The following is a 22,110-nucleotide window of genomic DNA, read 5'->3' as shown; positions in this document are numbered from 1 at the left end:
CCACCGCCCTCTGACATTTCTCCTACACCCACTGTGGGCACCTCTCAAGGCCCTGCCCTGTAGGGTGCTCCTCAGGTCTGGAACCCTGGCTGATGCGGCAGGGGTGGGGATTTCTTACTGCCATGCTGTACTCAGGCAGCAGCTCAGTAAGTGGCCATGTGCTCATTCATTCAGCTCCTTGACCCCTGGTGACACCAAGGCTGCAGTAGTGGATGACACAGTCTGGGAGGGGAGAGCGAACCAACAAACAATGCCAGGATTGTGGTGTGGAGCACAACAAAGAAGTGCACCTCAAAGGCTGCACTGAGGGCTTTTACAGGGGGTTGGGATGATTAGAGAAAGCTTCTCTAAGAGGTGCAATGTATTTCATTGAATCTAAAATGCTGTCGTCTCTAAGACACACTACATTATGTACCACTAAGAAATAAAATATTATCAATTAAATTAGGACACGGTGCTTTTTCACTTAGAAGGTTTATTTCTTCTTGTTAAGAAGACTTAAGACAGATTTTTATCTGTGTCACTTTTGTAAATACATTAAAAGAAACGTATTAGGACAGTAAATTGGTTACGATCTGCCTAACGTCACTTCTTCACTTCCAGAGTCTTCTAAATTACTGTCCATGTCAGCTCATCGGTATTCATTTATGACCATGCTGTATCATTCTCTGCTCCCTTCAGTGCTGATAATGTAGAACTATTGTTTCTGGAATTTTCATCTATGTGGCTGATACCCATTCTGTCAGTTTTGATGCTGCCACTTTCTTAAGCGCATCAGAAGGTATCTGTGAAACATGTTTTAAACCACCAGGACTCACATGCTTCCTCAAGTTCTGAAATGGTTTGTTGATCAAACACTCAGGGGTTTCAGTTGTCTAGTAATGTCATGATCATGAATAGGCAGTGACAACCATATCAGGGCAGCAGCAATTGTAAGACCCACCCCAATTTCAGAGGTATGTCTTGGAATTAATAAAAATCACTTACAAGAAGTCTGGAGTAGCCACTGCTGTTGTTATTCCAGTGACTTAGTAATGTCAAGGCTTTGTGTGGATGGCTCTATGATTCTCCTAGTCATGAGATGTCAGTTCCAAGCATCCAGACCAGATTCAAAAGGCAGAAAGCAGGTATCAGGGTCAGGCCTTTCTTCTCCCACATATAAGGAAGAGAAAATATATTTTGCATAAATCCCTCAGTAGATTTCCCTGTCAACCACCTGGCCAGAACTGTATTAGAAGGCCATCCATAGCTACAAAGGAGGTTGGCAAATCTGTTTTTTCCCACCATGTCGAGAATGAGGCTGGGAATGACTTTTGAATGGGAGCTAACAGCGTCTCCCATTGTAGTCAAATACATTTGGAATATACTGAGTTAAATAACCTAGAACACTTGGGTGGCGCCTGTGGCTCAGTAGGTAGGGCGCCGGCCCCATATACTGAGGGTGGCGGGTTCAAACCCGGCCCTGACCAAACTGCAACAAAAAAAATAGCCGGGTATTGTGGCAGGTGCCTGTAGTTCCAGCTACTTTGGAGGCTGAGCCAAGAGAATCACTTAAGCCCAGGAGTCGGAGGTTGCTATGAGCTGTGATGCTGCAGTACTCTACCGAGGATGACAAAGTAAGACTCTGTCTCTAAAAAAAAATCCTAAAACACTTCTCAGAGCTTTTATTTAGTATGGCAGTATGGCTCATTGAATTATGGGGAATGTGGTATTAAGCTTTTCCAAACTTAGAGAATTCAAATTTATTTTCCCAAAGTAGGAAATCCAATTTTGCAGAATACCAATGAACAACTCTTCACTGTTCCCAAAAGACAGTGGTCCAAAATAATAAAACAAAGGTCCTCCGGAGCAGGGCTGAAGCATCAGGGAAGATCAGGGCTTATGTGAAGTGAATGAGAATGAGATTTTGAGTAGAGACTGGGCAGGGCTGAAAGGTTTACAGATGCCCTCGTTGATTTTAACCATCTCAGATTGTTTTGACGGGAAAGGGCTGATTTGTTTTTAAGTCTTGTATCCATGCCACTGCAATTTCCTCTGACATGGGAACTGGGTTGATAGTGAGCTATTCTCATCTCCTCTGTCCTGACCTCTACTACTTCCGTTCTTCATCACGCTAGGGATATTGGAGTTAGACTGACTGGCTTCTGGGAGTGGAACTGAGCACTTTGCTAAAATGAATGTGTATGGTGCCTGCTGCTGCTTTCTCCCACATAAATGGCTCAGCGTTTGCAAGAAGCAGCAGATCACATTGATAGAATTAGCCCCATTTATTTGAGCTTGGGGTCATGAAGCCCTTCCTGGTCCTTTTGGCCAGCTGTAATATTTTTCCTTTCTGATTTCAGCAGCAACAGCAACACCATAGTCACCCTCACTGACATTTTTGGATACCTAACCATGCCTTAGGCTATGTAATGGGTACCTTAGGGGCATAATCTCTTTGAATCTCCCCACCATGGTGCCAGATGGATGCTTTCTGCAGGTAAATGTATTGAGGTGTAGAGAAATTCAAATCACCCAGCTGTTAAATGATAGCACTGGGATTTGAATCCAGGTGTGACTCAAGAACTACTATTCTTAATCTTCACTTTCTGTAGTTTCAAGTATGGCATTTGTGTATTATTTGCACATTTGTCTTTTTACATTTTGTCAGAAAGTGAGCTGTATTTTGGTATTTCCTAGTACAGTGTCTTGCCCGTAGAAAGTACTTGATAAATAACTGTTGAACAGATAAATGAAGAAATGGAAACATAAATGAAAGAGTAAATCAGTGAGCAGTTTGCCTGAATAGTAACCTAACATTGGATTACTCAGTTATAATTATCAGTGTTTTCTTACTCTTTCAGAATCAATTTTTCTTTAGTCATCAGATTTCTTCTAGATGTCATCTAAAATGCTTCTAAGTAAATGATCACAGATCATTGGCTGTTGAATTTGAAGGGGATATAATGGGTGTCTGGCCCAGCCCTCATTTTCTTGGCAAAGTCCATCCAGGCGTTACTGTCTAGAACAGGCGTCCTCAAACTTTTTAAACAGGGGGCCAGTTCACTGTCCCTCAGAGCGTTGGAGGGCCGGACTATAGTTTAAAAAAAAAACAAAACTATGAACAAATTCCTATGCACACTGCACGTATCTTATTTTGAAGTAAAAAAACAAAACGGAAACAAATACAATCACACCGCCTCATGTGGCCCGCGGGCCGCAGTTTGAGGACCTCTGGTCTAGAACATGCGGCCTGGAAGCCTTCTGAACCATTATTCTAGAGCAGTGTCTATGGCAACCAGGGTGATTTCTATCTGTTTTCATGTGATGTCCTCCAAACACTCCTTTGTCTAGATTTACAATTCTAATGGTATATATTTGATTATTTAAATCTTTTTCTTTGTGTTACTGTTTTCAGTTTCCTGGAGACATGGTTTTTATATCTTCAATGGGTTCTAAACCTATCTAATTCATATTTCAATGCATCTTTGTTTTATTCTGGCATTTCTTCTAAACCTGTCCACAAGCCCCTCTTGTTTCCTCCTTCTAACTTATTTTGCATTTGCCTTTATCCTATCTGGATCTTTCATATTAGTAAATTGCTGTGTTTTGTTGGTCTATTTACAGGATTCTTTTTTATTAAGTAAAATGAAAACATCCCCAAACCCTTCTCCCAGCTGTGAAAACCTCTTACTCAGCTGTGTTGGCCCTTGTTTTTTCCCCTCAGTTTCACCAGCCCCAAGTCCTCTGGTCAGCTGCTTGCATTGATTCTGTGCTGACTTGTTGGTTCTGTTAAGTCTGTTGTATCTTATTGTCCCTAAGTCCTCCAGATCTCTGGAACCACTCACTCCTTCCTTATCCAAATAAAATACCTCTTCCATCCCCTGCAGTCCTATGCACCTGAGGAAAGTCTACGTGCCCTCCTGGTATTTCTTTCTGAAGATGATTTGTTTGATAGCTACTTACCTGTCACTTGCTCCAAATCCCAACCTATTTCTCAATAACCCCCAGTCTCCTACCAGCCCCTGACTCACTCTCAGGTTTCCTTTTCCCCCAGAGTAGAGTTTTTCTCTCTAATTCCTGAGGCACACCTAAAGCAGAGCCACCCTTCCTGAGCCTTCATTGTGATCATTGTCACTCCCCAACACATTCTGTCATTCAGACAGCGGAGGACCTTTCCTTTCATAAATGTAATAGATTTATCTTGCTTTCCTAAACAAAAGAACATTTATCCTCTGAGATTAATTTTGTGGCTTCCTTTGAATATGAAATGGTTACAGTCAGCAAGAGGTTTTTTTCTTAATATCATTGTTTTCCCCTTCCTGATTCATTACCTTTTAGGTATTTTATGAAGCTCAAATGCGCCAGTGGAAGTAAATGTGCCTTATTAACAGTAATATGCTGTATGGATAAAATAAATGAATATCATCCTAGAGTTAGAAAAATGCTGTCTGTATTTTTTCCTTTGAAAAGAATAAGGACAAACACATAGAATGTTAAGTTTTGATTTTCTGATCAAATTCTTGTGTACTGAGACCTGAGGAAAATGGAGACATTAATGGATTTTTATTTATGTAGAGCAAGAGAAGCAGCAAATGGCCTCTGGAGAGTAGGCACTGCAGGCAGTAGTCATGCCCTTGGCCTTGGGTCTGAGGCTGTGGATCATTACAGGGGTATCTGGAGAAGAGAAAGGAGCCTGGAACCAAAGAGCAATTGCTGAGCCCAAGAGGAGGCCCTGGAAGATCCAGGGTTTGACCTTTTCGTGTTTCCAGCCAGTATGCCTGGGCACCTGCCCCTCTGCAGAATTGATCCAGGTCCTGACTTGCACCTGCTGACCATCACAACTCCCTCTTGGCCTTTGTCAAGTCTGCCCCCCACTACTGCCTGTGAACCTGTAAGTCAGGCTTCTGACATGTGTCCCCTCCTGTGTTGTGTCCAGGGACAGGGTGCCTTATCAGAGAGACTCCGGAGCTTCAGCATGCAGGACCTCACCACTATCAGGGGAGATGGCACCCCCACTCCCTCAGGTCCCCCACCACCGGGGGCTGGGCGGGCCACTGGCAAACACGGCCAGCCTAAGATGTCCAGGAGTGCTTCTGAGAGCGCTGGCAGCTCAGGTAGGTGTCACTTTGCTTCCCTTCTTCCCCGCAGTGGGGCCTTGCTTCCACTGAGAGAGCGCTGATCCACCATGTGGGATGAAACCTGGCCCTTGCCCAAGGGACCTGAGACCACAGGGACACCCATCAGATCAGGCCAAGCCAGGAAGCTGGCCTGGGACTCTGATCAGGATTAGGTCACCTGCACAAAAACATACTGCCTCCTCCCTCAGATTGCCTGGGAAGTTGGGGCTGGGTGGGTGGTAGTGCCTGGGCCGCAGGAGCTTTCTTTGTCCTCTTCCTCTCTGACCCTACTGTCCTAGGGTGCTGACCTGTTTTGAGCACCTGAGTGTCTCCTCCCTCCTACATGGGCTTATAGTTGTCATGGACCGTCTTCCCTGCCTGAATATTTCCTGTCCTCTCTCTCACTCTGTTGTCTCCTTCTCATATCAACCCTCACTCACCTCGTACACCCCCAGCCTCTGCGTACCCATACCCAGCTCTGAAGGCCGATTCTTGTGGAGCCCAGACATCCCTGCCCCTAATGACTAACTCTGGTTGTAAAATGCCCAGCATGAGGTTGCTAGGATTAAGATTGACCTGGGGATCTTGTTAAGCATTCAGAGTCCTGGGCCATCCCCAGGGGCTTTGGGTAGGTCTGGGGTGAGAGCCAGATATGTGATACCATTAAGCTGCTGCCACATTTGGGACACCCAGCGTTGGAGCCATCAGTTTGGGTTCTAGGTTCAAAGAAAGTAGGGGCTAAGAAGTTGGGTCAGGATTCACGGCAGCTCTCGGTGAATCTGTGGCCACAATATGTGCCTGGTGGCTGCCCTGCCTTTAAGGTACAAACACAGACATCCAGCCACCTGTGATTATGTACAGGTTCCAGCCTACTGGGACTGTCCCAGAAAGCTAAAAAACATCTCCAGGTACATATATCATCTCCAACCCTGGTCAGCTCATTGACTATGATCCTTGAATAAAAAGTGTAACTTGGACAAACAAGGGGCCTCAGTTCAGTGAGGCCCAGAAGGCAGAGCAAGAACCAGTGGGGTAAATTTCCAGAGGATTCACTGCATCTCTGGGTGGGTTGTAGTGCCTGGGCCACAGGAGCCTTCTTTGTCCTCTTCCTCTCTGACCCTACTGTCCTAGGGTGCTGACCAGTGTGTGACTTTGGCAAGCTGTTTGCCCTCTATGTAACTCAGGTTCCCTCACCTGGACAAGGAATGACACCCATTGGTAAGGTTGATGTGAGGCTTCAAGTGAACTAAGCCGTGTAAAGGTGTTTGGCACCAATATGCAGTAGCTGCTGAAGTTACTTTTTTAATTATTTATCTCATCTTATAAAACACTTTGTAGGCTGAGTGCAGTGGTTCACACCTCTAATCCTAGTACTCTGGGAGACCAAGGGAGAAGGATTTCTTGAGGCCAGGAGTTTGAGACCAGCCTGAGCAAGAGTGAGACACCGTCTCTACCCATAGTAGCAAAATTAGCTGGATGTGAGCGTCTTAGTCCCATGGGTGGCTGAGGCAGGAGGATTGCTCAAGCCTGGGAGATCAGGTTTCTGTGAGCTATGATGACACCACTGCACTCCAGTCCAGGTGATAGAGGAAGGCTCTGTCTCAAAAAAAAAAAAAAAACAGTGTCCAGGAGAGAAATGGGCTGCCTTGTGAAGTAGTGACATACCTGACACTGGAGAAGCCCAAACCAAAATTGAATGGTTAGTCTCAAAGAGGATGGGGATGCCTCCTTTGCTAGGAAGTCCCAGGTAGCCTGCAGTCCCTTTCCTCTGAGAGTCTGTTGCCATTCTAGAGGTAGACCAAGTAGAAGAGGCAGGCTCGGAGAGCTCATGCACTTTGCCAAGGCCCCGGAGCAGAATCCAAGTCTCCTGCCTGGACTTTCTCTGGTTCATTATTCAGGGAAGCCTCAGAACTGGGAATGTGAGAATTTGGGGGGAGGTCCAAACAATGGAAGTGTCTCCTGGGCCTCAAGCATCTTCCCAGCCCAGTACCAGGCAGAAAGGAATTGGGATGATTTGTTTTGGTGCCGGCCTGCCACCCTCGATTCTCAGACAGTGACAGCCCCTGCCACACCCCAGGGATGCAGCAGGGAGAGCTGTGGCAGTCACGGGGTGAGAGAACCAAGCATGCTGCATCGTGCCCCAGCCCTCCTCACTGCAGTCCCTTGGCCTCAGCACCTGTGGTTTCAGGGGACAGACCCAGCGGGAAGGCCAGGGACAGTGTGGCACTCTCTTCAGCTGTTGTCAGCTCTAAAATAAAAACCATCTCAGAAAGACAGGTGAGAGATGGCCCAGGGCCCGAGTGAAAGGCAGAGGCACATGGGTCAGAGTCACACAGGGCTGGTGTTCCCTTCCCAGCTCAGCCCCTAGTGTGAGCCTCCGATGCCAGGCCTGGTCAGGTAGGGGAGGGGACTGGGTTCCATCTTGGCTGAGTGACGCCAGGCTTGTGCAGACACAGCACATGCAACACAAGGAGGCAGATGCCACTAAACAGTTGCCATACTTCCTGCCAGTCTAGGTTCAGCTGCAGAACTTTTCTGAGAATAATACCACACTAGTCACTACCAGAGGATTTGACTTTGGCACAGAAAACAGACCCAAGTCCCTTCAGCTTTCCTCTTTGAAAGAAGAGCCAATAATCCCTAATCACCCTTGTCTCAGGGTTGTTAGTAAAGCAAACATGGGAATGATAAGCCCTGGACAATTCCAGCCTAGGCAGGAGGTGAAAACAGCCTGGGAGAGTGACCTGGCTGCATCTGTGGCGCTCTCTGCAGCCACTGGAAGCAACAGATGAAACATACACACATGTGGAACGTGAAAATGTGATGCCTAGTGAAGAAAATACAAAACAGGAGAATGTATTATGTATCAATTCATGTAAAATGAATATATGCCCATCATGCAGAATAACAACACAAGGTTTGTAAGAACACACTTAATTATTGTGTTCAAACCCTTAACCAGTTCGGTGAAAATATTTCAGACTGTATATGGAACCAGCACATTGTACCTCATGATTGCATTATTATACACAGCTATGATTTAATAAAAAAAAAAAAAAAAAAACAGAACACACTTAAACACAGAGTGTGTCAGGCAGCAGCCAATTAGGCCTTTGGCCAGATGTCCAGACAGAAGCACCCTGGGTTCTGAGGTTAGCCCAAGGAGGCTTCCTGGAGGACAAGCTGAGATGGAAGTCACAGACAGGAGGCAGCTTCAGGGGCTGGGGGGAGTGATTGAAGTTATTTCCCAGAGGAAACTTTGACTCCATCCCCGGCCCTGCCTAGGGCTATAGGATGCAGCCAGATGAAGGTATTTCCCAGCACTTGAGAGGAAGCTGAACCTGAGATGATCCCTCCCCCACCCTAGTGCCTCAACAGAGACCTGTCTTCCTGGGAACCCCATACTATACACAGTGGGATCCCTGCATCTCACTGGGGCCTCCTTGTTTGCCTGGGACTGGTTTCTGTCAAGTAGGGGTTATCACTGATGGTACCCCACCCCATTCCCACAGTGTGTACCTGCTGCTCTACCTGCAGGACCCGGAAAGGTGAGTAAGCAGGTAGCCTCTCTCCTGTGCTGGGCTGTCACCTCAGCAGGAGGTTCTAACCATGAGCTGGCACCTGACCTTGGGGCTTCCTTTAAGCTGCATGGTCGTGGGAGGGGCCAAGAGGTTAACTCCTTAGAATAGCAAATACAGGGCAGCGCCTGTGGTTCAGTGAGTAGGGCGCCAGCCCCATATGCCGAGGGTGGCGGGTTCAAACCCAGCCCTGGCTAAACTGCAACAAAAAAAATAGCCGGGCGTTGTGGCGGGCGCCTGTGGTCCCAGCTGCTCAGGAGGCTGAGCAAGAGAATCACGTAAGCCCAAAGAGTTAGAGGTCGCTGTGACCCGTGTGACGCCGTGGCACTCTACCCAAGGGCAGTACAGTGAGACTTTGTCTCTACAAAAAAAAAAAAAAGAAAAAGAATAGCAAATACATTCTCTTATATATTTTCTGTGGGACAGGAGTTTGACAGCAGCTTAACCTGGTGGTTCTGGCTCAGGGTCTCACAGAGGTTGCAGTCAACATGTTGGCCAGACTTGAGTCATTGGAAATCTTGACTGAGCTGGAGGATCCAGTTCCAGGATGGTCTTTTCATGGCTGTTGGCCTCACCTCCTTACCACATGGACCTCTCGAGAGCTGCTTGACTGTTCTCACAGCATGGCAGGTGGCTTGGTCCAGTGTATGAATCCAAGAGAGAGTAGGCAGGAGCCACAGTACCTTTTATGACCTAGGATTTGAAGCCATATCCGCCACTTCTGCCCTATTCTATTAGTTGGAAATGAGTCATCAAGACCAGCCCACATCAAAGAAAGGAGAATTAACCTCCACTTCTTGAAAGGAGGAGTACCACAAAAAATTGTGGAGATATTTTAAAACTGCCACAGGGGCCAGGTGTGGTGTCTCACCTGTATTCTCCCCTGTAATCCCAGCACTCTGGGACGCTGAGGCAGGAGGATCCTTTGTGCTCAGGAATTCAAGACCAGCAAGTCTTGAATGTGCTGAGCGACAGCAAGACTGTGTGACTCTACTAAAAATGGAAAAATTAGTCATGTGTGGTGGCTCACACCTGTAGTCCCAGCTACTTGGGAGGCTGAGGCAGGAGGCTCTCTTGAACCCAGGAGTTTGAGGCTGCTGTGAGCTGGGCTGAGAGCATGGTACTCTAATCTGGGGCAACAGATTGAGACTCTGTCTCAAAAAAAAACACACAGGGTCATACTTCCTTGTGCTCTGAGTGATGATGAACATAGGCGCTCACCAAGATCCTCTGAAATGACAAAGCCTTGCTTTTTCAGAGGTTTCTACAGCCAAGGGAGCCCTGATCCTTTTCTGCCACTCACTGTAATACTTTGTGTGAATCTCCAAACCACTCTGGGCCTTGGTCATCTCATCTTAAAATGGAGAGAAAGATCCCTGCTTTCCCCCGTCTCACTACTGTTGTGAAAATGGCCATCAAAGAACCAAATAATCCTGTGAAGGAGGATGATGATAATCATAGCCTGGAGCAGCCGAGGGGAACAGCTCTCCCAGTTCTGGGCAGGGACGCTGCTGCTGCCCTCCCCATGTGTGGCTGTAGTCGCCTCGTAGTTGGCCATGTCGTTCTCTCGTGACCGGCTCCTCTGTTTGCCTGAATTGAGCAGACACGTTAGGGACTAGAGAGGGTGAAGGACTAACTCAGAGCCCCTTTCACTCCACCTGGCTCTCCCATGGAGAAGCTGCCTTTGGCTCAGAAGGCAAGAGGAGCTGGGCCTGCTCCACAGCCTGCTGGCTGGTGTGAGGGGAGTGGGGAAGGCACACGTGCTGCTCATTGTTGCCTGTGCCACTAGCCTGGTGTCGTGAAGGCACAGCAAGTCCCTCTCCTGTCGGTGGTGAGCAGGACAGGAAAGTGTATTGTATGAAGTGACCTATTTTCCTTTTATTTCTTTATTTTTATAGTTTCTCAGTGCTGAGTTTTTTAAGGACTATAGAAGACCTGGGGATTTGGGAGGCCATTAGGCCGAGGTGAACTGACAGAGGAGTCCTGAGCAGGGCACAGGTGGAGAGCAGCTCTGACTCTAACCAGCGGGTGTCCCTGTGGGACCTTCTGGTCAGAGTCAGAAATGGAGGGGCTGTGTGCACGAGTTCCCAGCGCTGGGTGTGCAGACTTGGCCTGGGGGACATACTAGTTCTTAAAGAACAGCCGCACAGCACCAGGGGCCCCAGGTGACTGTGGAGATGTCTATCCATATAGACATCTATATAGACGTCTCTCTTTATAATTTTGAGTCTGTAAATTCTGTGAGCCATCCTGAAAGCATCTGATTCTGGTAGATTGTCATTTGGGGGACCAGGGAAGAGTAGAGCTGCCTTCTCCTCCATTTGTTCCTTCTGCCACACTTTTGTGCTACTGTGGAAGCCCTTACCTGCTGTGACACCTGGTAGTTTCACAATTACCAGTGCATTTAAAAAGAACTGCAGTTAATCATAGGAATGGACTCATTTTGGAAGACTGAAGCAGCAGGCTACATGCACGTGAGCGTGTGTTGGGGGGAAGTTTTGCTTCCTCAGCACCAGAGCAAGCAAGGCAGCTGCAGAGATGGGGCCTCTGCCTCTCCAGGGCCCTCTTGGCACCAGTGCCAGAGTTCTCCCTCCATTCTCCTGGAGGTCTGCTTGCAGGGACCCACACGATGCTTAATCTAGACCATTTCCTTCAGTGGCCTCGGGATAGCCTCTGTGCTCTCTCGGTCTCAGCCTCGTCCTCTGTAAGGTCTTTCTAGCTCAGCAGTCTCTGTGAGGGAAGCACACTGGTTGTGAAGTGGCAGGAGATGACCTTAGGAGAAGTTTGTCTTGCAGCCAGGACTGGGGGCTGACTTTCAAGCAATGATGTAGTGAGTGAGGATTTCAGGGGTGTCAGGGATACTTCCTCCTGGCCCCCTGAAATGATGTCACATGAGAGGACACTCAGGCCAGAGCCTGGAAGGTTCATAATATTCCCAGGGCCTCATAATGCCCCAAGATCCCTGAACAGAAAGGGACATTTTGTAGGGGTTGTAAATTCCACTCTTAATTTGGGACGAGGGGTAAGACAGGTATCTTTGAGGCTAACGAGAACATCACAGGGAAGCGAGAGCTGCTGAGGTAGAGCTCGGAGCACTGGGGCCAAAAGATGTTGCTCAGAGCCTGTATTTCAAGATGCACATCTCAGATGCCAGGAGAGTATTCTCTCCCCACCTCTGCTCCACGGTGCCCCTGCGTCAGTTGATTCCCTGTGCGTCTTTGAGTCTCTTTTTCTCTGCTTCCATTTTTCTCTCTCTACACCACCCTTGCTCCCCTCTTCCCTCTCTCTCTGTAATACTTCGGTGGTAATATACAGCTGAACTCTGGATTGCTGCCTGTGGTTAGTCAGAGAGGTGCCCCTCCTTTTTAAATCAAATATGTGGGATATAATATTAAAAAGCAGTCATGCCTTTTGCCCTCTCACAGAGAAAGAGGGAGAAATGCATTTTATTGAGCATGGCCCCTGGGCAGTATCTTTCCTCTGCCCAGAGCAGGAGTTGCTTAGAAGGCTTAGAGCATGGGGAGTGAGCGTGCGTGGGTGTGTGCATGTGAGTGTGTGTGTCTATCATGCATGCACACTCACACACATGTGAGTTTCATCTCCAAAGACCCTTCCCTAACAGAATGTTTTTTTCTCTCTCCTCGGTGGCTGTTGGGGACACGGATGTAAGTGTTCCAGACGTGCATGCTCTTCTTCAGACACGTTTGCTGACTCCCACTAGTGCTGCTGCTAATGTGTGCTGTGTGGGATGTGTTTGCTAACCTGGGGGATGTGTGCTGCACTGTGGGGGTGGGGTGCACTGTGGGGGTGGGGCAGGCCTTTAAAGGGCTTAGAGACTTGGCCAGTTTCTCCCTCTCTGCTCTCCCCACAGAGAGAAGAGGGGGTGCCTGGGACCCAGCATCCTACATAGCCCTGCTGACACATTTGCTAATACAGAAATGTCAGCCAAAGCCATATCCCATTCCTGTGCCATGGAAGATAATGGGGCCCCTGTCCTTTCCTAGCGGCCACCCAGCTTTGGGCATCACAGTGGCAGCTCTGTGGGCTCAAGGCCTCGGCTGCCATCACCTGAGGTTTGCAAGCTGTCCTGGCCACGACCTAGCGTGAGAGACCCTCTTCCCATACAAGTTGTCTCCAAGAGCCATCGCAGCACTAATATGTGGACAGTAACACCCTTTCAGGCCTGTTGCCAGGGGCCAGGGCCTGTTGAGTCCCACGTTCTGTATAGATGTGTGAGGAGGTGACTGCTGACTTTTCTGCCCAGTTTCTCTCCCTCATTCTCATCCTGGGGCCCTTCTCAGTAGAACTGTATTCTGTGGGTTTATTTCTCCATTTATACTCCTCCCTATTCTAAAAAGGAGTTAGTATACTTCTAAAAATATATGATATGTCAAATAAAAGTAAGAAAAGTGAAAAAAGGAGGTGGGGCAAGTTAGATGCAGTTAGGGGTGAGAAGAAAATTTAAAAAACACACCATCAAGGTGTGGACTATCAAAGACGATACACTTCCCTGAAACCACTGCAAAGAGGGAAATACAATTAGGTGAGACCTTTATGTCCACCCTGCAATAGCCAATCAGAGGCTTGGAGGTTTGGCTTCTCCAGAATTTTTATTCTCACTAGTCCTGAGAGAAAGGTGGAATGTTACAAACAATACTCTTGGTAAAAAAAAAAAAAAAAAAAAAAAACAGTAAGAGACCTGGAGGGTTCTTCTCTTTTTAGGAACTTCTCTCTGTAGCTTCCATCTGAGGCTCCTTCTGGCCCCCATGCCACCCACACTGGTTTTCTGTGCTCCCAGTCTTTGCTAAACTGACCGTTTGTTTCTCTTCCTACCTGGATATCTGGGTTCCCCTTGGCCCATCACTCCCAGTGGGCCAGCACATCATTTCTTTTCTACCCTGTAATCCTCTGTTAAGGATGCAGTGGAGAACACACACAAAGCCATTTCAGCTTTAGTCCTGAGGTTGTAATGATGGTGATGATTTTGGTGATGTGTGAGTTCATTGCTTAGCCTCAGGGAATCCAGACTGTGTGGGCTGGGTTGTTAAATGCTCAAGGATCTCCTGGTGACTGTGAGCTGCCTTCTGAAGCCCACAGCAGCCAGTACCGGAAAAGGTCTGGACTAGGGTTTAGAGGGGACAGCACGTGCAGAGTCACAGACTGGAACCAATTCCCACCCTACTTCTAGGAAGCAGGTTTCCTGCTCGGGTGGAGCTGGCAGTTTCTGCCTTGGTATAAGGGCTTTTGGTCTTTTATTCCTCCTATTCAGCTGGAGGAATCTGTCCATAGGAACTTCCTGGTTGATGTGAAGTCCATCTCTGCCTTGAGGTGAGAACTGAGTTCTCTGAGATAACGTCAGGATTTCACCCAGTTGATGAGTGGCCGCAGTGTACCCAGCCCTGGGTCAGGCCCTGGGAGAGACTGAGGGAGGATCAGCCATGGCCCCACAACCTCAGGACACTTTCTGTTGGGCCGAGGGCACATAGCACAAATTGTGTGGTAGATTCCAAGCACTGTTGGGGTCAGAGCAGGGAGGGCCAGAATTTTCAGGGAGGGCTTCCCAGGTTTTGCAGGATTCTAAGGGTGCAACTGAATTGGGTAGAGGAAGCGACCAGAGAACAACCCAAACTTAGAGTAAATATGCTAGGGGAAGCACAGAGTTAAAAAAAATCAAAGGAAGGTTAATGATCTCAGGCCCTTTTTAAGGCCTAGTCTGAGAGGATCCCTCCCCAGCCTACAATTCAGTTATGGGGCTTGGTTGAGGTAACCATGCTGTCATGCTGCCCCCTGCTGGCTATTTCAGAGTACAGCATTAGTAACTAGCACAGCTGCTCAAGATTAGGTTTCAGGGGCCTGGTACGGTGGCTCACGCCTGTAATCTCAGCACTCTGGGAGGCCACGGCGGGTGGATCACTTGAGCTCATGGATTCCAGACCAGCCTGAGCAAGAGCAAGACCCCCCATTTCTAAAAATAGGTAGGCATTGTAGCAGATGCCTGTAGTCCCAGCTACTCCGGAGGCTGAGGTAAGAATTGCTTGAGCCCAAGAGTTTGAGGTTGCCATGAGCTGAGGCAGGCAGATTGCTTTGGCTTATGGGTTCGAGATCAGCCTGAACAGGAGCAAGACCTTGTCTCTAAAAATAGCTGGGGGTTGTGGCAGGTGCCTGTAGTCCCAGCTACTTGGGAGGCTGAGGCAAGAGAATCGCTTGAGTGCAGGAGTTTGAGGTTGCTGTGAGCTATGATGCCACAGCATTCTGCCCAGGGCAATAAAGTGAGACTCTGTCTCAAAAAAAGAAAAATTAGAGTTCAGTTGTAAGTTTACTCCAAACATGGTGCTATTATAGTCTAGCAAGTCCACTGTTGATATAGAGAGCACACTTCACAGCTGAATATGTTCTTTAGGAGCAGTATCAGAGTGTCCCAAGAAGAGTCCTAGTTTCTGTCTACAGACCTCAGGGTCGTTAGAGCAAATGACTTGAGGGCCTCCTAGGGTCGTTAGAGCAAATGACTTGAGGGCCTCCTAGTCCTGCATTCTGATTCTAGGTAAAAACAACATATGAATCATAGAAAACTGTGTGTGTGAGAGAGAGAGAAATCCAGGTACAAGCAGAAAATATATTCCATCTCAACCAAGATGGCACCACCTGGTCAGATGACATGGAATATGCATTAGTGTTTAATATTTTAAAAATACTATGTGTTCAATGAGATGAATTAATTCTGGAGCTTTTCTTGTGGACTTATTCAATACAGGCTAAAATAGGAATCATACTGTCATTTTTTGGCAAAGGCTACACCATCAGTTTCTCCTGTCATTAGCTTCTCTGCTTCTCTAGGAGTAAGCCTTAAAGATGAAAAATCTACATACCTGTCTTTCCTTAAGGTCTCCTGACATTTCCCATCCTGTTGAATATGCAAGTATTATGGAGTTGAATATGCAAGTATTATGCACTGTCAACAACACTTGTACGTATAAGGTAGACATTATGCTTCCCATCTTGTAATCACTGCCCCATCCTCTCTAGAGATTGTTTCCCTGAAGATTTGAGCATTTGAGCATTTTTCAGGTATGGAATCTCAGGTCCAAGTCGCAGGGTTTGACATGTCTCAGTTAAGGCAGCTTCTTTGTTCTCGCAGAGAAGCAACAATGCCAGAGCCCCATCCTCTGACCCATCTTGGCAGGTTTCAGTAAATTCTGAGGCTGTGGTTGTTTGTATGCACAGTGCCTTACATAGTACCTCTCAGTTGAGCTGTCACAATCCCAGACCCTCCACAGGGAGGCCCCAAAGATTATCAGTGCTTCCTAAGACACAGGGGCCCTGGCTGTCCTAACAGGCCTGGCTTGTTGTGCTGTGTGCCTAACCTTGCCCTTCCTTGCTCCTTTCGACACTGATCTCTCCTTGCTGTACTTTGTCTCCTCTGCGTAGATTGTAATGGACATTAAGTGGTTGAGGGAGATGTGAATGAGGGTGGTGTGAAGGCATGGGAGCCCCACCAGGTCCAAAAGCCATTGGCGTTTTCTGACGAGGAGGAGGAAGACCTGCTGGATTTCATGTACAAGTATAAGGCAACTCGGAGGATGGATTTGCCCCTGGAGGTACACGGTGTCTGGGGCTGTGGGTTGGAGCAGTGTTTGCCTTGGAGATCTGGGGGTCCTGGGAGCAGCATCTCTTGGGGCACCCAGTGTCTTCTGACTCCCTAGGATGTAAAGATCTCCCTCAAACAAGCAGGACAGTCACTGTGTAGCATCCAGCACTTGCTAAGAGGGGACGAAAGACCCTATTAATTTTATGTGGAAATAAGAGAGGTGGTAAAGTGTTTAGGGCTTTATTTAGGAACTTTAATGTGCTTGGGTTTTTTCCCCCAAAATATTAATAAATCCTAGCCTAAGATAATGTGCAAGTGAAAAGCAACCCAAATGAGTGTTTTGGGGGAAGAAAACCTCGGAATGTGTAGTCTGACAAGTTTTTATAAATAAAGTCTATTAATTGCTGTATCTCCAAGACACAGCATAGTGCCTGGTACAAAGTAGCTATTCATAAAATGTTATTAAAGGGGTATACCCTTTAAAGTTACCCAAAACAATATATTTGATAGATGTACTATTGACAAGTGTAGATGTGAAGGCGTTTTAGCAACAGGAAGGCTGAGCCTGGTCTTTGCTCTGTGAGGTGGGCAGGGAGTCACCAGGTGCAAAGCCCGCAGAATTGGGGGCCCCCACTGTCTTACTTTTTCCCCTCCAATGTCTCCTCTCCTAGTCCCCATCCATTGAGTACTGTGGCCTGAGAAGCCATCTAAGGAAAGCTGGGAGTCCCCTTTCCATGGAGAGCCCTGTAAGACACAGATGGGATGCACTAAATGTTCCCTTACATATGGGCTAGCATTCATTTCCAATAGGATGGCAGTTCATCAGATTTCCTTCCAAGGCGAGGCACACGTGGGTTAATTTTGCAATTAAAAGGGTTTGGGAAAAGATGTTCTGAGCTTGGACACTGCTTGAGGAACTCACTCTGGGCATTATGGCCTGGGCAGCCTCGTGCTGGGGATAGGAGCCCAGTGTAAAATATTCTAAGGCCCAAGGGTTTGTGCTATTTTGTTTTTTGAAGCTGCACCAATGGTTTTACTATTTATTGGTGGTAGGCAGGTTACACTGCTCCTTTCAGTCTGTGTCCAGAGGTGGCAGTAAACACCTACTAGCGGTGATACTATGGCACAGGGACTCGGGGTAAGGGCCCAAGTCTTGTTCTCTAGTTCATTCACTCCCTCCCTGCACTGTGCCTGCACTGAGCTAGACATGGAGAAATAGTGGTGAATGTGACCTGGGCCTGCCCTCAGGAAGCTCCTACTCTGCTGGGGAGACAGCAGAGAACACACATCCCACCTCTGGTTGCAAAGCCCTTTGCTGAGGGGCACACACAAAACAAGATGAGAAGCCAAGAGGTGATGGTGCCGGGTATGTGTGGCTGGGCAGTAGTGAAAGGGGCTTAAGAAACCTTTACAGAAGTGACTTTAAGCTGGGTCCTTGGGAAGACTAGAAATACACACGAGAGGAGGGAGGGACGGGCGTCCAGTCAGAAGGAACAAAGGTATGAAAAGATACAGTGTAAAGAAAGTTCTCCATATGTAGAGAGGTAGACAAGAGATGGGGGTGAGGGTAGGAGTCACATGTGCAAGAAATGAGGGGGAATCCTACATACATGTTGGGTATCTGTAATCCAAAAATCTACAACTTTTTGAACGCCGACATGATAATCAAAGGAAATGCTCACTAGAGCATTTTGGATTTTGGATTTTCAGATTGGGGCACTCAATTGGTATGTATATGCACATGATGCAAAATCTGAAAAAAAAATCCATAATCCGATTGAAACACTTGGTTCAAAGCATTTCAGAAAAGGGACACTAAAGGCATTGTTTGCCTTTATGATGGTTTGCTGTGCATCTAGAAAGGGGACTGGAAATTTCATGATGGAAATTTGAAGCATGTACCAAGAAAACAGACCAGTTACCAAAGGAAATCACAAAAGCAAGGGAAGAGACGCGGAGGCATTTCTCTTTGCTGAGTCATTTTGCTCCCAGAGCAAAAATAAGAAAGATGTGTCATTCAGTACTATTCCCTCGGGAGATCTTGAGATTGAGGCGAATAGGAAGACAAGAGGGAGGTGTTAGCCCTTTCAATGGGCTTAGCTTTATGGGCTGTGAGGGGTATGTCTGGTGTTTGATTCCTGTTGTGGAGGCTCAGGAAGACCCCAGCCCCAGCCAGCTGCCTCACACACGTTTGACCAAAGGAACTAAGTATCTCAACACAAACCTTTCCAAATGTTGTCCTCCAAAGGCTCCATATTTATGCCAAATTGAGGGATGCTTTTCTGTTTTCCCTACCAGGCACCGCCTAGAATCCCTCGATCTCGCTTCAGGAAGAAAAGTACCTCATCCTCGACCACTGAAACCACGTGAGTGAGATGAGCCAACAGCACCGGATCCACAGAATGTTTCTTCTCTGCCTTAAAGAGCTATTCACTAATAACATGGAAATCACAAGCTGGGTGTGCTTTGAGTGTGCAGCCTCACAGACTTGGCCTTTTCTCTCTCCCCTCCACTTTTAATAATTTTTTCCCCTTTATTTTGCTGGGGAGAGGCTAAAGAGAAAGGTAGAGGGGAGGGGGTGCCCTTTAAGTCTTCTGAAGTTGTTAATTTTCCCAATTGGATTGTCATGATAGACGGCAGTGTGTTTTTAGAAATACAAAAGAATCACCCTTATGCTGCTGAGATGTATATATGTAATTTATCTGTTGCATACTTAGTTTTTAGTCCTGTAAATGCAAACAAAACAATTTTTAAAAACGTTTTTTGTTCTTGGTACTAATACTTTGAACTATGATGTACATATTTATGGCTTTTGGCTTCATATAATGGACTTGCAAGGGCTTTCAGAGGTTCTGATATATAAGAAAACTCCAAAACTAGAAATACAGAAAAATATTTTGATTCTAGAGAATGTCTCAGATGTGCTGACAAAGCTTCCAAACACAACTCTAGTAACACATCCCCTTTCCTGTGGGAAGATGCCCTATGTTCTTCAGATAGTTTAGTCAAAAAAACAGAAGTTAGGAATAAAGAGAGACAATATTGTAGCTGAGTGTGATGGCAGGTCAGGGGGAAACATCCTAGGATAAATCACAGGAAGCTCATTCCTCTTTTGATTCAGGATTCAAATCCTTTCCAGGGATTTAACTTTGCTGTAGGCAGGTGGCTCATCCTTAGTCAAACTTCTTGGGGATAGGGACTTGCAGAGCTGTTGCAGGAATAATTCTACGTTTCAAAAGTGTTTGGCAAATCGCTATTTCTCCTTCATGGTAACCACTGCTGTGACTAATTCCCCAGGTAGAAGAACCTATAGTCTGAGCACTTTGCTTTAGAGAATACTAAGCAAAAACAAACAAAAAATACACATAAAACAAGAACTGTACTGTTTCAGATATGCCATGAAATACATCTGAGACACTGGCAATAATCAAAATGGTGGATTCTAGAGGTTGGGATCTGTATGGATAAGAATTTGCTCAGATCCTTGGGCAGCTGAGGCTCATACCTTCTGTTCCCTTCCTGACCTGTATAGAAGGTGAATGGAGGCAGACTCACACCCAAAGGCACACTAGGTCTTATCGGGTGTCTTACACAAGCCTGGATTGGTTAATAGAGGAATAAAGCACTGTTGGAGGGGTCTCCCTACTTAAGTGGATAATTTTACTGAAAAAGAATCTGGTTTAACATCAAGCATGTAATCCTCACACTCTGGGAGGCTGAGACGGATGGATTGCCTGAGCTCACGAGTTCAAGACTAGCCCGAGCCAGAGTGAGATTCTGTTTCTAAAAATAGCCTGGCACTGTGGTAGGCACCAGTAGTCCCAGCTACTTGGGAGGCTGAGGCAAAAGACTCGCTTGAGCCCAAGAGTTTGAGGTTGCTGTGAACTGTGATGCTACTGCACTCTCCTGAGAGTGACAAAGTGAGACTCTGTCTCAAAAAAAAAAAAAAAAAAAGAATCTGGTTTAAATGGCACTGTGGTCTGAGGTAGCTATTCTCCCCTGAGAGTTGAAATGTAGGAATAGTGTATTTGTCCTTAGAGTTGGTGTTTTCTTTCAGTGTAATGCATGCAGTGGTCACAACCCAGTTACTCATCATATTTGGATCGTATTTGTTTGTAGATACGCCCTAAAGACTAGAGAATTAGTGTTATATACCATCCAGAACTTAATGTCAACAAAGTATAAACCGGCCCAATTTCAAATTTCCATTACTGAGCTACGCATACTACGTTATCATCAGAGGCCTTTGCTAATAACACATTAGCTGGGTCTTAGCCACCTCAGAAAGCGTTTTATTTGAAGTTGATTGCTGCCAGATATGCATATTGAAATCCTTTCTTCCCATAATTCCTCTGAAGATGATTTTATCATTTACAGGATATAGGAAAGTAAACCTAAAAGCAAATCTGTGGTTGACACAGCAAATGGAGGCTGTCTGCTCACTCTCTGTGCCCCTCACCCACCAATTCCCAAACCTGTGAAGGAAGACAGAAAATCTGTTTTCTTCAAGCTCATTGAATAGTTCCAGAGAGGAATAACAGACTTTTAAAAATGTATTTACCTGCTAGTTGGAGGTACCCAGAATGCTCAGAAACAAGTACAAAAAAGCTTAAGGAGCTTCTTAGCAACTTTTTGCCAAAATAATATATGCCTTTAGCAGCAGAGTTTAAAATCCTATTGTGAACACCTATGTTCTCATCATTTATCATAGAAAGTTATAACAAGGAACAAGTACAGGCTATCAAGTTTGCACTCAACTATGCCAAAAAAGTTTGAAGCACTCTACTCTCAGACATGCTGTATTATTTCTCATTCAAGATTAAAAAATATAAAGGTATCCAAATGCTGTCTTAATGTAAATGTAACTATTTTTCCTTCAAGTGTTGATTAGGGAGTTGGTTTCTCTCTTAAAGACACTCACTGTACAACTGCGAGCAGCTGTCATACTTCTGGCAAAATGTGTTTACTTATCTGACAAGCTGTACATTTGTGTATGAACTGATAAAAAATGTGAATACCTATAAATGTACGTGTAGTTGTGTGGTGTTCTGTCTAGAGGATACAACGGAATGTTTTTAATTTGCTTCCTTACAGACACAGGCTGTTTACAAAATGCTAGCTCAAAAGTCTGTAATTTTTACGTCACAATTTTTAGTTAACTGCCATCAAGCACCCATTCTGTTTCTAAGAAGGTGAGATGTGGTCTTGTGCTTATAAACTGAAGAGTTTAGTCATAATCCCACCTGGCTTTGTGTGAATAGCTTGCTCACTTCACAGGCCTTTGAAATATGTGCTCTCCGTGGTAAACCATCCATGTGTTTGTGATAAGAGTGCTTGTCAACTGTGACCATCACTGAACCTTCCTAGTTCTTTACCCGGCACAGTATTCGAAATGGCAAAGGACGGGCTCATCCTCTAACAGCATACAAAGTGCTGATGTTCTGAATTGTGACTGTGCACATTTCCTCTAGTTCATTTCTGTAGTCCCTATAGAATGATCTGTAATAAAATAGTGATGCTGAACTGTGCATCAAAGGGATGTAAAATTACAGTATTCCAAAGGTTGAAGTTCTGCTGTTTTGTTACAATGCCTGATATACATCTTGAATAAAGTCTTAACATTTTTCTTTTAAAAAAAATCTTTGTAATGTTGAGCTTATAAGGAAAGAGGAAACAATTTTTCAAAAATGTGGAAGGTAGCAAGGATTAGAAGCTGAGTGTTCAGCCACTGACTGGGCTGGTGACTTGGCCCATGCCCAGTGCATAGGATTTGTTGGGAAAAAATTCAATGAGTGTTTTGAAAATTAATTCATCACACAAATATAAACCTGAAAGTATCACTGTTTGT

General features: G+C 46.1%; 1 protein-coding gene across 4 annotated transcripts in view; it reads left to right on the top strand.

Annotated features, from left to right (window-relative positions):
* REEP1 (receptor accessory protein 1) overlaps positions 1 to 21,901 on the top strand; it is a 144,708-nt gene extending 122,807 nt beyond the window's left edge. Inside the window, exons 6-9 of one of the 4 annotated variants that reach the window (XM_053587612.1) lie at positions 4,919 to 5,096; positions 8,612 to 8,647; positions 16,121 to 16,272; positions 18,561 to 21,901. In XM_053587612.1, coding sequence (XP_053443587.1) covers positions 4,919 to 5,096; positions 8,612 to 8,647; positions 16,121 to 16,272; positions 18,561 to 18,632 — 438 coding nt within the window. In that variant the 3' untranslated portion in view covers positions 18,633 to 21,901. Of the gene's footprint in view, positions 1 to 4,918; positions 5,097 to 8,611; positions 8,648 to 16,102; positions 16,273 to 18,560 lie in introns of those variants that run through there. The other 3 variants (XM_053587613.1, XM_053587615.1, XM_053587614.1) reach the window with 3 other exon arrangements.
* The last annotated feature ends 209 nt before the right edge of the window (positions 21,902 to 22,110 follow it).

Source organism: Nycticebus coucang, chromosome 4 (assembly GCF_027406575.1).
Source record: "Nycticebus coucang isolate mNycCou1 chromosome 4, mNycCou1.pri, whole genome shotgun sequence".
NCBI classification, from domain to species: domain Eukaryota; kingdom Metazoa; phylum Chordata; class Mammalia; order Primates; family Lorisidae; genus Nycticebus; species Nycticebus coucang.
This window is presented reverse-complemented; position numbering and strand designations above follow the sequence as displayed.